Below are 15,568 nucleotides of genomic sequence, written 5' to 3'. Positions count from 1 at the left end.
TGTCCCCACTGTCCCCTTCCCCCCCCCATGGCCCTGGTGTCACTGTGACCCTGGGGACAGCCCGAGGGTGGCACTGGCCTGTCCCTGTCCCCATTGTCCCCATTGTCCCCTCACTGTCCCCATGTCCCCATTGTCCCCTCATTGTCCCCATGTCCCCATTGTCCTCCCATTGTCCCCATGTCCCCTCATTGTCCCCATTGTCCCCATTGTCCCCATTGTCCCCTCATTGTCCCCCCATTGTCCCCATTGTCCCCATTGTCCCCATTGTCCCCCGCTGTCCCCCCCATGGCCCTGGTGTCACTGTGACCCTGGGGACAGCCCGAGGGTGGCACTGGCCTGTCCCTGTCCCCATTGTCCCCACTGTCCCCTCACTGTCCCCTCACTGTCCCCATTGTCCCCTCACTGTCCCCTCACTGTCCCCATTGTCCCCATGTCCCCTTCATTGTCCCCTCACTGTCCCCTCCTTGTCCCCACTGTCCCCATGTCCCCCTCCTCCTGTGGCCCTGGTGTCACTGTGACCCTGGGGACAGCCCGAGGGTGGCACTGGCCTGTCCCTGTCCCCACTGTCCCCATTGTCCCCTCATTGTCCCCAGTGTCCCCATGTCCCCATTGTCCCCCCATTGTGTCACTGTGACCCTGGGGACAGCCCGAGGGTGGCACTGGCCTGTCCCTGTCCCCATTGTCCCCATTGTCCCCATGTCCCCATTGTCCCCATGTCCCCATTGTCCCCATTGTCCCCATTGTCCCCATTGTCCCCATGTCCCCATTGTCCCCATTGTCCCCATGTCCCCATTGTCCCCATTGTCCCCATTGTCCCCATTGTCCCCATGTCCCCATTGTCCCCATTGTCCCCATGTCCCCATTGTCCCCCTCCTCCTGTGGCCCTGGTGTCACTGTGACCCTGGGGACAGCCCGAGGGTGGCACTGACCTGTCCCTGTCCCCATTGTCCCCACTGTCCCCTCACTGTCCCCTCACTGTCCCCTCCTTGTCCCCATTGTCCCCACTGTCCCCATTGTCCCATTGTCCCATTGTCCCCATGTCCCCATGTCCCCATGTCCCCCCATTGTGTCACTGTGACCCTGGGGACAGCCCGAGGGTGGCACTGACCTGTCCCTGTCCCCATTGTCCCCACTGTCCCCTCACTGTCCCCTCATTGTCCCCATTGTCCCCATGTCCCCTCATTGTCCCCACGTCCCCACTGTCCCCATTGTCCCCATTGTCCCCATTGTCCCCTCATTGTCCCCATTGTCCCTTCACTGTCCCCTCATTGTCCCCATTGTCCCCATTGTCCCCTCATTGTCCCCTCATTGTCCCCTCATTGTCCCCATTGTCCCCATTGTCCCCTCATTGTCCCCTCATTGTCCCCATTGTCCCCATTGCCCCCCCATTGTCCCCATTGTCCCCATTGTCCTCATTTTCCCCATTGTCCCCATGTCCCCACTGTCCCCATTGTCCCCTCACTGTCCCCTCCTTGTCCCCACTGTCCCCACTGTCCCCACTGTCCCCTCACTGTCCCCACTGTCCCCATTGTCCCCTCACTGTCCCCTCACTGTCCCCATTGTCCCCTCACTGTCCCCATTGTCCCCACTGTCCCCTCACTGTCCCCTCACTGTCCCCTCACTGTCCCCTCACTGTCCCCATTGTCCCCACTGTCCCCTCACTGTCCCCTCCTTGTCCCCATTGTCCCCATTGTCCCCACTGTCCCCATTGTCCCCACTGTCCCCTCACTGTCCCCTCACTGTCCCCTCATTGTCCCCATTGTCCCCATTGTCCCCATATCCCCACTGTCCCCATTGTCCCCATTTTCCCCATTGTCCCCACTGTCCCCTCACTGTCCCCTCACTGTCCCCACTGTCCCCACTGTCCCCTCACTGTCCCCTCACTGTCCCCACTGTCCCCAGGTGGTCCCACGCCCACCCCGGCGCCCCCCAAGCGCAGCCCCACCAGCGCCGGCGCCTCGGAGCTGCGGGAGGGGCCGGGGGTCGCGCCCCCCCCCCGGCGGGGCAGCGGCGGCACCGGGGGGGTCCCGGGGGGGTCCCGGGGGGGTCCCGGGGGGGCCGCGCCCCTCCCCCCCTCCAGCCCCTTGGTCAGCAGCGCCCACAACCCCAACAAGGCCGAGATCCCCGAGAGGCACCCGGACAGCGCGGTGGGCACCGGGAAATGTGGGGCTGGGGGCTTCAAATGGGGCTGGGGGCTTCAGATGGGTCTGGGGGCTTCTGGGGGGGAGTGTGGGGACCACAACCCCAACAAGGCCGAGATCCCCGAGAGGCACCCGGACAGCGCGGTGGGCACCGGGAAATGTGGGGCTGGGGGCTTCAAATGGGGCTGGGGGCTTCAAATGGGGCTGGGGGCTTCAAATGGGGCTGGGGGCTCGGAATGTGGGGCTTGGGGGGGGAAATGTGGGGCTGGGGGCTTCAAATGGGTCTGGGGGCTTCTGGGGGGGGGTTAATGTGGGGACAACCCCAACAAGGCCGAGATCCCCGAGAGGCACCCGGACAGCGCGGTGGGCACCGGGAAATGTGGGGCTGGGGGCTTCAGATGGGGCTGGGGGCTGGAAATGGGGCTGGGGGCTCGGAATGTGGGGCTGGGGGCTTCTGGGGCTCGGAATGTGGGGCTGGGGGCTTCAAATGGGGCTGGGGGCTTCTGGGGGGGGTTAATGTGGGGACAACCCCAACAAGGCCGAGATCCCCGAGAGGCACCCGGACAGCGCGGTGGGCACCGGGAAATGTGGGGCTGGGGGCTTCAGATGGGGCTGGGGGCTCGGAATGTGGGGCTTGGAGGGGGAAATGTGGGGCTGGGGGCTTCTGGTGGGGGGGAATGTGGGGCTGGGGGCTTCGGGGGGGGCTCCAGGCTCGAAATGTGGGGCTGGGGGCTTCTGGTGGGGGGGAATGTGGGGCTGGGGGCTCGGAATGTGGGGCTGGGGGGGGAAATGTGGGGCTGGGGGCTTCTGGTGGGGGGGAATGTGGGGCTGGGAGCTCGGAATGTGGGGCTGGGGGCTTCAAATGGGGCTGGGGGCTTCGGGGGGGAAATGTGGGGCTGGGGGCTTCTGGGGGGGAGTGTGGGGACCACAACCCCAACAAGGCCGAGATCCCCGAGAGGCACCCGGACAGCGCGGTGGGCACCGGGAAATGTGGGGCTGGGGGCTGGAAATGGGGCTGGGGGCTCGGAATGTGGGGCTGGGGGCTTCAGATGGGTCTGGGGGCTTCAAATGGGGCTGGGGGCTTCAAATGGGGCTGGGGGCTTCAGGGGGGAAATGTGGGGCTGGGGGCTTCGGGGGGGGAACTGGGGGGGAAATGTGGGGCTGGGGGCTCGGAATGTGGGGCTGGGGGCTTCTGTGGGGGGCACTGGGAGGGGGAAATGTGGGGCTGGGGGCTTCAAATGGGGCTGGGGGCTTGGAATGTGGGGCTGGGGGCTTCAAATGGGGCTGGGGGCTTCAAATGGGGCTGGGGGCTTGGAATGTGGGGCTGGGGACTTCTGGGGGCTTGGAATGTGGGGCTGGGGGCTTGGAATGTGGGGCTGGGGGGGAAATGTGGGGCTGGGGGGGAAATGTGGGTCTGGGGGCTTCAAATGGGTCTGGGGGCTTTGGGGGGGGGTTAATGTGGGGACAACCCCAACAAGGCCGAGATCCCCGAGAGGCACCCGGACAGCGCGGTGGGCACCGGGAAATGTGGGGCTGGGGGCTTCAAATGGGGCTGGGGGCTTCAAATGGGGCTGGGGGCTCGGAATGTGGGGCTTGGGGGGGGAAATGTGGGGCTGGGGGCTTCAAATGGGGCTGGGGGCTTCAAATGGGGCTGGGGGCTTCTGGGGGAAATGTGGGGCTGGGGGCTTCAAATGGGGCTGGGGGCTTGGAATGTGGGGCTGGGGGCTCGGAATGTGGGGCTGGGGGCTTCTGGGGGGGGAACTGGGGGGGAAATGTGGGGCTGGGGGCTCGGAATGTGGGGCTGGGGGCTTCAAATGGGGCTGGGGGCTTCAGGGGGGAAATGTGGGTCTGGGGGCTTCTGGGGGGGAGTGTGGGGACCACAACCCCAACAAGGCCGAGATCCCCGAGAGGCACCCGGACAGCGCGGTGGGCACTGGGAAATGTGGGGCTGGGGGCTTCAAATGGGGCTGGGGGCTTCAAATGGGGCTGGGGGCTTCAAATGGGGCTGGGGGCTGGAAATGTGGGGCTGGGGGCTTCAGGGGGCTTGGAATGTGGGGCTGGGGGCTTCAAATGGGGCTGGGGGCAGGGAATGTGGGGCTGGGGGCTTCGGGGGGGAACTGGGGGGGGAAATGTGGGGCTGGGGGCTTCTGGGGGGAAATGTGGGGGAAATGTGGGGCTGGGGCTTGGAATGTGGGTCTGGGGTCTCTCTGTGGGTCTGGGGTCTCTATATTGGGTCTGGGGTCTGTATTGTGGGTCTGGGGTCTCTATGGGGGTCTCTAAATTGGGTCTGGGGTCTCTAAATTGGGTCTGGGGTCTCTGTTGTGACCCCCATGTCTCCCCAGCCCCACGTGCCCCCCAGCGTTATGGGTCGCAGGAACACCTTCTGTGGGTCTGGGGTCTCTCTTTGGGTCTGGGGTCTCTATGGGGGTCTGGGGTCTCTAAATTGGGTCTGGGGTCTCTGTGGGTCTGGGGTCCTGACTGTTGCCCCCTCCCCAGCCCCACGTGCCCCCCAGTGTGATGGGTCGCAGGAACACGTTCTGTGGGTCTGGGGTCTGTGTGTGGGTCTGGGTTTGGGTCTGGGGTCTCTGTGGGTCTGGGGTCACTAAATTGGGTCTGGGGTCTCTGATGTGACCCCCATGTCCCCCTCCCCAGCCCCACGTGCCCCCCAGTGTGATGGGTCGCAGGAACACGTTCTGTGGGTCTGGGGTCTGTGTGTGGGTCTGGGTTTGGGTCTGGGGTCTCTAAATTGGGTCTGGGGTCTGTGTGTGGGTCTGGGGTCTCTATGGGGGTCTCTAAATTGGGTCTGGGGTCTCTAAATTGGGTCTGGGGTCCTGACCCGTTGCCCCCTCCCCAGCCCCACGTGCCCCCCAGCGTGATGGGTCGCAGGAACACGTTCTGTGGGTCTGGGGTCTCTATGGGGGTCTCTAAATTGGGTCTGGGGTCTCTGTGGGTCTGGGGTCTGTGTGTGGGTCTGGGGTCTCTATGGGGGTCTCTAAATTGGGTCTGGGGTCTCTATATCGGGTCTGGGGTCTGTGTGTGGGTCTGGGGTCTCTATGGGGGTCTCTAAATTGGGTCTGGGGTCTCTAAATTGGGTCTGGGGTCTCTCTGTGGGTCTGGGGTCCTGACTGTTGCCCCCTCCCCAGCCCCACGTGCCCCCCAGCGTGATGGGTCGCAGGAACACGTTCTGTGGGTCTGGGGTCTCTCTGTGTGTCTGGGTTTGGGTCTGGGGTCTCTAAATTGGGTCTGGGGTCTCTAAATCGGGTCTGGGGTCTCTGATGTGACCCCCATGTCCCCCCAGCCCCACGTGCCCCCCAGCGTGATGGGTCGCAGGAACACCTTCGTGTGCTCGGAGCGCCCGGGGGGAGAGCGGCACCTGCTGCTGCCCAACGGCAAGGACAGGTGAGTGAGACCCCTCCCCAAATTACACCTGAGACCCCTCCCCAAATACACCTGAGACCCCTCCCCAAATACACCTGGGACCCCTCCCCAAATACACCTGGAACCTGACACCCCTCCCCAAATTACACACACACACCTGAGACCCCTCCCCAAATACACCTGAGACCCCTCCCCAAATACACCTGAGACCCCTCCCCAAATTACACACACACACCTTGGGGAGAGCGGCACCTGCTGCTGCCCAACGGCAAGGACAGGTGAGTGAGACCCCTCCCCAAATTACACCTGAGACCCCTCCCCAAATTAAATACACACCTGAGACCCCTCCCCAAATAACCCCCGAGACCCCTCCCCAAATTAAATACACACCTGAGACCCCTCCCCAAATTAAATACACACCTGAGACCCCTCCCCAAATAACACACACACCTGAGACCCCTCCCCAAATTACACCTGAGACCCCTCCCCAAATTACACACACACCTCGGGGAGAGCGGCACCTGCTGCTGCCCAACGGCAAGGACAGGTGAGTGAGACCCCTCCCCAAATCAAATACACACCCGAGACCCCTCCCCAAATTACACACACACCTGAGACCCCTCCCCAAATTACACCTGAGACCCCTCCCCAAATTACACCTGAGACCCCTCCCCAAATTACACCTGGAACCTGAGACCCCGCCCCAAATTACACCTGAGACCCCTCCCCAAATACACACACACCTCGGGGAGAGCGGCACCTGCTGCTGCCCAACGGCAAGGACAGGTGAGTGAGACCCCTCCCCAAATTAAATACACACCTGAGACCCCTCCCCAAATTAAATACACACCTGAGACCCCTCCCCAAATACACACACACCTGAAACCCCTCCCCAAATTACACCTGAGACCCCTCCCCAAATTACACCTGAGACCCCTCCCCAAATAACCCCTGAGACCCCTCCCCAAATTACACACACACACCTGAGACCCCTCCCCAAATTACACCTGAGACCCCTCCCCAAATTACACACACACACCTGAGACCCCTCCCCAAATACACCTGAGACCCCTCCCCAAATTAAATACACACCTGAGAACCCTCCCCAAATTACACCTGAGACCCCTCCCCAAATTACACACACACACCTGAGACCCCTCCCCAAATACACCTGAGACCCCTCCCCAAATTAAATACACACCTGAGAACCCTCCCCAAATTACACCTGAGACCCCTCCCCAAATACACCTGGAACCTGAGACCCTTCCCCAAATTACACCTGAGACCCCTCCCCAAATTACACACACACACCTGAGACCCCTCCCCAAATTACACCTGAGACCCCTCCCCAAATACACCTGGGACCCCTCCTCAAATACACCTGAGACCCCTCCCCAAATACACCTGAGACCCCTCCCCAAATTACACCTGAGACCCCTCCCCAAATTACACCTGTGACCCCTCCCCAAATACACCTGAGACCCCTCCCCAAATTACACCTGAGACCCCTCCCCAAATACACCTGAGACCCCTCCTCAAATTACACCTGAGACCCCTCCCCAAATACACCTGGGACCCCTCCCCAAATTACACCTGAGACCCCTCCCCAAATACACCTGGGACCCCTCCCCAAAGCCACCTGTTCCCCCAGTAACACCTGTCCCAGTGCCACCTGTCCCAGTAACACCTGTCCCAGTGCCACCTGTCCCAGTAACACCTGTCCCAGTGCCACCTGTCCCAGTAACACCTGTCCCAGTAACACCTGGCCCAGTAACACCTGGCCCAGTAACACCTGTCCCAGTGCCACCTGTCCCAGTGCCACCTGTCCCAGTGCCACCTGTCCCAGTAACACCTGTCCCAGTAACACCTGTCCCAGTAACACCTGTCCCAGTGCCACCTGTCCCAGTAACACCTGTCCCAGTGCCACCTGTCCCAGTGCCACCTGTCCCAGTAACACCTGTCCCAGTGCCACCTGTCCCAGTAACACCTGTCCCAGTAACACCTGTCCCAGTGCCACCTGTCCCAGTGCCACCTGTCCCAGTAACACCTGTCCCAGTAACACCTGTCCCAGTAACACCTGTCCCAGTGCCACCTGTCCCAGTAACACCTGTCCCAGTGCCACCTGTCCCAGTAACACCTGTCCCAGTAACACCTGTCCCAGTAACACCTGTCCCAGTGCCACCTGTCCCAGTAACACCTGTCCCAGTAACACCTGTCCCAGTGCCACCTGTCCCAGTGCCACCTGTCCCAGTGCCACCTGTCCCAGTGCCACCTGTCCCAGTAACACCTGTCCCAGTAACACCTGGCCCAGTAACACCTGTCCCAGTAACACCTGTCCCAGTAACACCTGTCCCAGTAACACCTGTCCCAGTGCCACCTGTCCCAGTAACACCTGTCCCAGTGCCACCTGTCCCAGTGCCACCTGGCCCAGTAACACCTGTCCCAGTAACACCTGTCCCAGTAACACCTGTCCCAATAACACCTGTCCCAGTAACACCTGTCCCAGTGCCACCTGTCCCAGTAACACCTGTCCCAGTAACACCTGTCCCAGTGCCACCTGTCCCAGTAACACCTGTCCCAGTAACACCTGTCCCAATAACACCTGTCCCAGTAACACCTGTCCCAGTGCCACCTGTCCCAGTAACACCTGTCCCAGTAACACCTGTCCCAGTAACACCTGTCCCAGTGCCACCAGTGCCCGTCCCAGCACGGGGGTGGGGGGTGGGGGGATCACCTGGGGGTCACCTGTGTGTGTCACCTGTGTCACCTGAGTGTCACCTGTGTCACCTGTGTCTCACCTGTGTCAGCTGTGTGTCACTGTGTGTCACTTGTGTCACCTGTGTCACCTGAGTGTCACCTGTGTCACCTGTGTGTCACCTGTGTCACCTGAGTGTCACCTGTGTCACCTGAGTGTCACCTGTGTCACCTGTGTGTCACCTGTGTCACCTATGGTGTCACCTGTGTGTCACCTGTGTCACCTGAGTGTCCCTGTGTGTCACCTGAGTGTCACCTGTGTCACACCTGTGTCTCACCTGTGTCACCTGTGTCCCCTCCCCAGCCTGTCATCGCGGCCGCCGCCGTCGCCCTCCAGCCACTCCCTGGGCAGGGCTCACCTGGCTCACCTGGGTGTCCCCTGTCACCAGTGTGTCCCTGGGTGTCACCTGGGTGTCACCTGAGTGTCCCCTGGGTGTCACACCTGTGTCACACCTGTGTCCCCAGCCTGTCATCGCGGCCGCCGCCATCCCCCTCCAGCCACTCCCTGGGCGGGGCTCACCTGGGTGTCACCTGGGTGTCCCTGAGTGTCCCCTGGGTGTCACACCTGAGTGTCCCCTGGGTGTCACACCTGTGTCACCTGAATGTCACCTGTCTGTCCCCCCCAGCCTGTCATCACGGCCGCCGCCGTCCCCCTCCAGCCACTCCCTGGGCGGGGCTCACCTGGCTCACCTGGCTCACCTGGGTGTCCCCTGGGTGTCACACGTGTGTCACCTGAGTGTCCCCTGGGTGTCACACCTGAGTGTCCCCTGTGTCACACCTGTGTCCCCTCCCCAGCCTGTCATCGCGGCCGCCGCCATCCCCCTCCAGCCACTCCCTGGGCGGGGCTCACCTGGCTCACCTGGGTGTCACCTGTGTGTCACTGTGTGTCCCTGGGTGTCATACCTGAGTGTCACCTGTGTCCCCCCCAGCCTGTCATCGCGGCTGCTGCTGTCCCCCTCCAGCCACTTTCTGGGCGGGGCTCACCTGGCTCACCTGGGTGTCACCTGAGGGTCACACCTGGATGTCCCCTGGCTTACCTGGGTGTCACCTGAGTGTCCCCTGGGTGTCACACCTGTGTCACACCTGTCTGTCCCCCCAGCCTGTCATCGCGGCCGCCGCCGTCCCCCTCCAGCCACTCGCTGGGCGGGGCTCACCTGGCTCACCTGGCTCACCTGGGTGTCACCTGGGTGTCCCCTGGGTGTCACACCTGAGTGTCACCTGTGTCACACCTGTGTCCCCTCTGTCCCCCCCAGCCTGTCATCGCGGCCGCCGCCGTCCCCCTCCAGCCACTCCCTGGGCGGGGCTCACCTGGCTCACCTGGGTGTCCCCTGAGGGTCACCTGGGTGTCACACCTGTGTCACCTGGGTGTCCCCTGGGTGTCACACCTGTGTCACACCTGTGTCACACCTGTCTGTCCCCCCCAGCCTGTCATCGCGGCCGCCGCCGTCCCCCTCCAGCCACTCGCTGGGCGGGGCTCACCTGGCTCACCTGGGTGTCCCCTGGGTGTCCCCTGGGTGTCCCCTGAGTGTCCCCTGGGTGTCACACCTGTGTCACACCTGTGTCACACCTGTGTCCCCTCCCCAGCCTGTCATCGCGGCCGCCGCCGTCCCCCTCCAGCCACTCCCTGGGCGGGGCTCACCTGGCTCACCTGGCCCGGGGCTGCTCCACCCGCAGCACCTTCCACGGGGGTGGGGGAGGGGCGGGGGGGGGGGTCCCGGGAGCGCCGTGGGGGAGGGGCGGCCGGTGCCCCTCCCCCCGCCTCGCCCCCCCCCGCCCCCGCCGCCGCCTCCCCCCGGCCCCGCCCCACGGCCACGCTGCTGAGCAAGATCACCTCCAAACTGAGCCGCAGGTGAGCACACCTGGGGGGCTTGGGGACACCTGGGGACACCTGGGGACACCTGGGGATACCTGGGGGGCTTGGGGGGGCTTGGGGACACCTGGGGATACCTGGGGACACCTGGGGACACACCTGGGGACACCTGGGGACAACTGGGGACACCTGGGGACACCTGGGGGTCTTGGGAACACACCTGGGGGCAACCGGGGACACCTGGGGACACCTGGGGACACACCTGGGGACACCTGGGGACACACCTGGGGACACCTGGGGGGCTTGGGGGGGCTTGGGGACACCTGGGGATACCTGGGGACACCTGGGGACACACCTGGGGACACCTGGGGACACACCTCGGGGGCTTGTGGACACACCTGGGGACACCTGGGGGGCTTGGGGACACACCTGGGGGCAACCGGGGACACCTGGGGACACCTGGGGGGTTCAGGGCACCTGGGGACACCTGGGGACACCTGGGGGGCTTGGGGACACACCTGGGACACCTGGGGACAGCTGGGGACACACCTGGGGACACACCTGGGGACACCTGGGAACACCTGGGGATTCCTGGGGACACCTGGGGACAGCTGGGGACACACCTGGGGACACCTGGGGACACCTGGGGGGCTTGGGGACACCTGGGGACACCTGGGGACACACCTGGGGGGCTTGGGGACACACCTGGGGACACCTGGGGACACCTGGGGACAACTGGGGACACCTGGGGACACACCTGGGGACAGCTGGGGATACCTGGGGACACCTGGGAACACACCTGGGGGGCTTGGGGACACCTGGGGGGGCTTGGGGACACCTGGGGACACACCTGGGGACACCTGGGGACACACCTGGGGACACCTGGGGACACCTGGGGGGCTTGGGGACACACCTGGGGGCAACCGGGGACACCTGGGGGGACACCTGGGGACACCTGGGGGGGCTTGGGGACACCTGGGGGACACCTGGGGACACCTGGGGGACACCTGGGGGGCATCTGGGGGGTTCAGGGCACCTGGGGACACCTGGGGGGCTTGGGGACACCTGGGGACACCTGGGGGGCTTTGGGGGTCACCTGGGGGGGTTCAGAATCACCTGGGGGGGTTCAGGGGCACCTGGGGGGTTTGGCCTCACCTGAGCCTTCCTCCCCCTCCTCCTCCTCCTCCTCCCCCTCCTCCTCCTCACCTGAGCCTTCCTCCTCCTCCTCCTCCCCCTCCTCCTCCTCACCTGAGCCTTCCTCCTCCTCCTCCTCCTCCTCCCCCTCCTCCTCCTCACCTGAGCCTTCCTCCTCCTCCTCCTCCCCCTCCTCCTCCTCACCTGAGCCTTCCTCCTCCTCCTCCTCCTCCTCCCCCTCCTTCTCCTCACCTGAGCCTTCCTCCCCTCCTCCTCCTCACCTGAGCCATTGTCCCCTCTCCTCCTCACCTGTGCCATTGTCCCCTCTCCTCCTCACCTGAGCCTTCCTCCCCTCCTCCTCCTCACCTGTGCCATTGTCCCCTCTCCTCCTCACCTGAGCCTTCCTCCCCTCCCCTCTCCTCCTCACCTGTGCCATTGTCCCCTCTCCTCCTCACCTGAGCCTTCCTCCCCCTCCTCCTCCTCACCTGAGCCTTCCTCCCCTCCTCCTCCTCACCTGTGCCATTGTCCCCTCTCCTCCTCACCTGTGCCATTGTCCCCTCTCCTCCTCACCTGTGGCCGTGCTCTCTCACCTGAGCCTTCCTCCCCCTCCCCCTCCTCCTCCTCACCTGAGCCTTCCTCCCCTCTCCTCCTCACCTGTGCCATTGTCCCCTCTCCTCCTCACCTGTGCCATTGTCCCCTCTCCTCCTCACCTGTGCCATTGTCCCCTCTCCTCCTCACCTGAGCCTTCCTCCCCCCTCTGTCCCAGGGTGTCCCTGGACCCCTCTCGGCGCCAGAGCTCCAATCGCTGCGTCTCGGCCACGCCCGGCCCCGGCGCCACCAAGATCCGTGAGTGACACCTGGGGACACCTGGGGACACCTGGGACACCTGGGGACACCTGGGGACACCTGGGACACCTGGGGACACCTGGGACACCTGTCCCAGTGACACCTGGGGACACCTGGGGCACCTGGGGACACCTGGGACACCTGTCCTGGGTACACCTGGGACACCTGGGGCACCTGGGGACACGTGTCCTGGTGACACGTGTGTCACCTGGGGCACCTGGGGCAGCTGGGATGGGACACCTGGGACACCTGGGGACACCTGTGTCACCTGTCCCAGTGACACCTGGGACACCTGGGGCACCTGGGGACACCTGGGACACCTGGGGTGGGACATCTGGGACACCTGGGGCACCTATGATGGGACACCTGGGGACACCTGGGGACACCTGGGGACACCTGGGATGGGACACCTGGGACACCTGGGATGGGACACCTGGGATGGGACACCTGGGACACCTGGGACACCTGGGGACACCTAGGACACCTGGGATGGGACACCTGGGACACCTGGGACACCTGTCCTGGTGTCACCTGGGGCAACTGTGTCACCTATCCCAGTGTCCCCAGTGTCACCCATGTCACCTGTCCCAGTGACACCAGTGTCACCTGTGTCACCTGTCCCAGTGACACCTGGGCCACCTGCCCCCAGTGCCCCCAGTGCTCCCAGGGCTCCCAGTGTCACCAGTGTCACCTGTCCCAGTGTCACCTCTGTCCCCAGTGTCACCTGGGGCACCTGTGTCACCTGTCCCAGTGACACCTGTCCCAGTGTCACCAGTGTCCCCAGTGTCACCTGCCGCAGCATCCCCAGTGTCCCCAGTGTCACCTGTCCCAGTGACACCTGTGGCACCAGTGTCACCTGTCCCAGTGTCCCCAGTGTCCCCAGTGTCCCCAGTGTCCCCTGTCCCGGTGCCACCGCTGCTGCTCTGTCCCTTCTGCCCTTGCTGCTGTCAGGGGGAATTTGGGACAGGGGGATTTGGGTGAATTTTGGGTGAATTTTGGCTGGATTTGGGGTGGATTTTGGGGTGATTTTGGGTTTTTTTTGAGTGGATTTTGTGAGAATTTTGGGGTGGGATTTTGAGTGGATTTTGAGTGGATTTTGGGTTGATTTTGGGTGACTTTTGGCTGAATTTGGGGTGAATTTTGAGTGGATTTTGGGTGAATTTTGGATGAATTTTGGCTGGATTCTGGGTTGATTTTGGGTGGATTTTGGGTGAATTTTGGGTTGATTTAGGGTGAATTTTGGTGGATTTGGGGTGAATTTTGGGCTGATTTTGGGGTGAATTTGGGTTGATTTTGGGTGAATTTTGCCTGGATTTGGGGTGAATTTTGGGATGATTTTGGGGTGAATTTGGGTGGATTTGGGGTGAATTTTGCCTGGATTTTGGGTGAATTTTGAGTGGATTTGGGGTGAATTTTAGATGGATTTTGGGTGGATTCTGGGGTGAATTTGGGTTGATTTTTGGGTGAATTTGGGTTGATTTTGGTGAATTTTGGCTGGATTTGGGGTGAATTTTGAGTGGATTTGGGGTGAATTTTAGATGGATTTTGGGTGGATTTTGGGGTAAATTTTGGGTGAATTTGGGTGGATTCTGGGCTGATTTTGGGCTGATTTTGGGTTGATTTTGGCTGATTTTGGGGTGAATTTGGGTTGATTTTGGGTGAATTTGGGTTGATTTTGGGTGAATTTTGCCTGGATTTGGGGTGAATTTTGAGTGGATTTGGGGTGAATTTTAGATGGATTTTGGGTGGATTCTGGGGTAAATTTTGGGTTGATTTTGGCTGGATTCTGGGTTGATTTTGGGTTGATTTGGGCTGATTTTGGGCTGATTTTGGGGTGATTTTGGGCTGTATCTCCCCCTCCCCTGACCCCCCGTGTGCCCCCCAGGGTCGCAGACGAACCTGCGGGAATCGGGGGACCTGCGCTCACAAGGTGGGGACCCCCCCTCCCCCCCTCCCCCCCTCCCCCCCTCCCCGGGGACCCCCCAGAACCCCCCCCCGGGCCCGGGGACCCCCCCGGGGGGACCCCAGACCCACCTGTCCCCTCCCCCCAGTTGCCATCTACCTGGGGATCAAGAGGAAGCCGCCCCCCGGCTGCTCCGAGGGGGGGGGGCTGTGACGGGGGGGGGGGGCTCCCCCTGCCCCCCCCCTCCCCTCCCCCCCTCCCCGGGACCCCCCCCGGGACCCCCCCCGGACACTCGGAACCGAACCAGGACCCCCCCGGAACCGAACCGGGACCCCCGGGAACGCCCGGCTGTAGGGACCCCCGGGACCCCCCCGGGACCCCCCCGGGACCCCTGGAACTGGACCGGGACCCCCAGAAATGGACCGGGACCCCCGGAATTGCACTGGGAACCCCAGAGCTGGACCGGGACCCCCCCAGAACCGGACCGGGACCCCCGGAATTGCACCGGGACCCCCCCGGGACCCCCCCGGGACCCCCCCGGGCACTCGGAACCGAACCGGGACCCCTGGAACTGGATCGGGATCCCCGGAACCGGACCGGGACCCCCCCCGGAACCAAACTGGGACCCCCGGAACCGGACTGGGACCCCCGGAATCAAACTGGGACCCCCCGGAACCGGACTGGGACCCCCGGAATCAAACTGGGACCCCCGGAATCAAACTGGGACCCCCCCAGGACCGGACTGGGACCCCCGGAATCAAACTGGGACCCCCCCGGGACCGGACTGGGACCCCCGGAATCAAACTGGGACCCCCCCGGAACCAAACTGGGACCCCCCCGGAACCGGACTGGGACCCCCCCCAGAACCGGACTGGGACCCCTGGAACCAAACCAGGACCCCTCCGGAACTGAACCAAGACCCCCGGAACTGGACCGGGACCCCCCCGGAACCGAACCAGGACCCCTGGAACCGAACCGGGACCCCCCTGGAACTGGACTGGGACCCCCGGAACCGGACCGGGACCCCCCCCGGAACCAAACTGGGACCCCCAGAACTGGAGCCGGGACCCCCCCCCGGAACCGCCCAGAACCGAACCAAGACCCCCGGGACCGGACTGGGACCCCCGGAATCAAACTGGGACCCCCCCAGAACCGGACTGGGACCCCCGAAATCAAACTGGGACCCCCCCGGGACTGGACCGGGACCCCCGGAACCGAACCGGGACCCCCCTGGAACTAGACTGGGACCCCCAGAACCGCACTGGGACCCCCCCGGAACTGGATCGGGACCCCCGGAACCGAACCGGGACCCCTCCTGAACTGGACTGGGACCCCCAGAACCGGACCAGAACCATCACAGCCGCAGTTCCCGGGAACCCCCCGAATGAGGCTGGGGACCCCTCCCCCCTCCCCGGGACCCCCAGAACCGGATCGGGACCCCCAGAACCAAATCGGGACCCCCGGGAATCCCCCCGGGACCCCCAGAACCGGATTGGGACCCCCGGGAACACCCCCTGGGACCCCCGGAACCGGATCGGGACCCCCGGGACCCCCCCGGGACCCCCGGAACCGGATCAGGACCCCCAGAACCGGATCGGGACC

General features: G+C 63.7%; 1 protein-coding gene across 1 annotated transcript in view; it reads left to right on the top strand.

The window, feature by feature from the left end:
* Nucleotides 1-14,179, top strand: part of LOC131574461 (MAP/microtubule affinity-regulating kinase 4-like) — a 32,576-nt gene extending 18,397 nt beyond the window's left edge. Inside the window, exons 6-12 of the mRNA XM_058828925.1 lie at nt 1,903-2,147; nt 5,440-5,540; nt 8,578-8,692; nt 10,046-10,122; nt 11,984-12,063; nt 13,949-13,993; nt 14,115-14,179. Of these exons, the coding sequence (XP_058684908.1) occupies nt 1,903-2,147; nt 5,440-5,540; nt 8,578-8,692; nt 10,046-10,122; nt 11,984-12,063; nt 13,949-13,993; nt 14,115-14,179 (728 nt within the window). The remainder of the gene's footprint in view (nt 1-1,902; nt 2,148-5,439; nt 5,541-8,577; nt 8,693-10,045; nt 10,123-11,983; nt 12,064-13,948; nt 13,994-14,114) is intronic.
* The last annotated feature ends 1,389 nt before the right edge of the window (nt 14,180-15,568 follow it).

The sequence above is a fragment of the Poecile atricapillus genome, unplaced genomic scaffold (genome assembly GCF_030490865.1).
Source record: "Poecile atricapillus isolate bPoeAtr1 unplaced genomic scaffold, bPoeAtr1.hap1 scaffold_334, whole genome shotgun sequence".
NCBI classification, from domain to species: domain Eukaryota; kingdom Metazoa; phylum Chordata; class Aves; order Passeriformes; family Paridae; genus Poecile; species Poecile atricapillus.
Note: the sequence above shows the minus strand (reverse complement) of the source record. Positions and strands in the feature narration are given on the sequence as shown.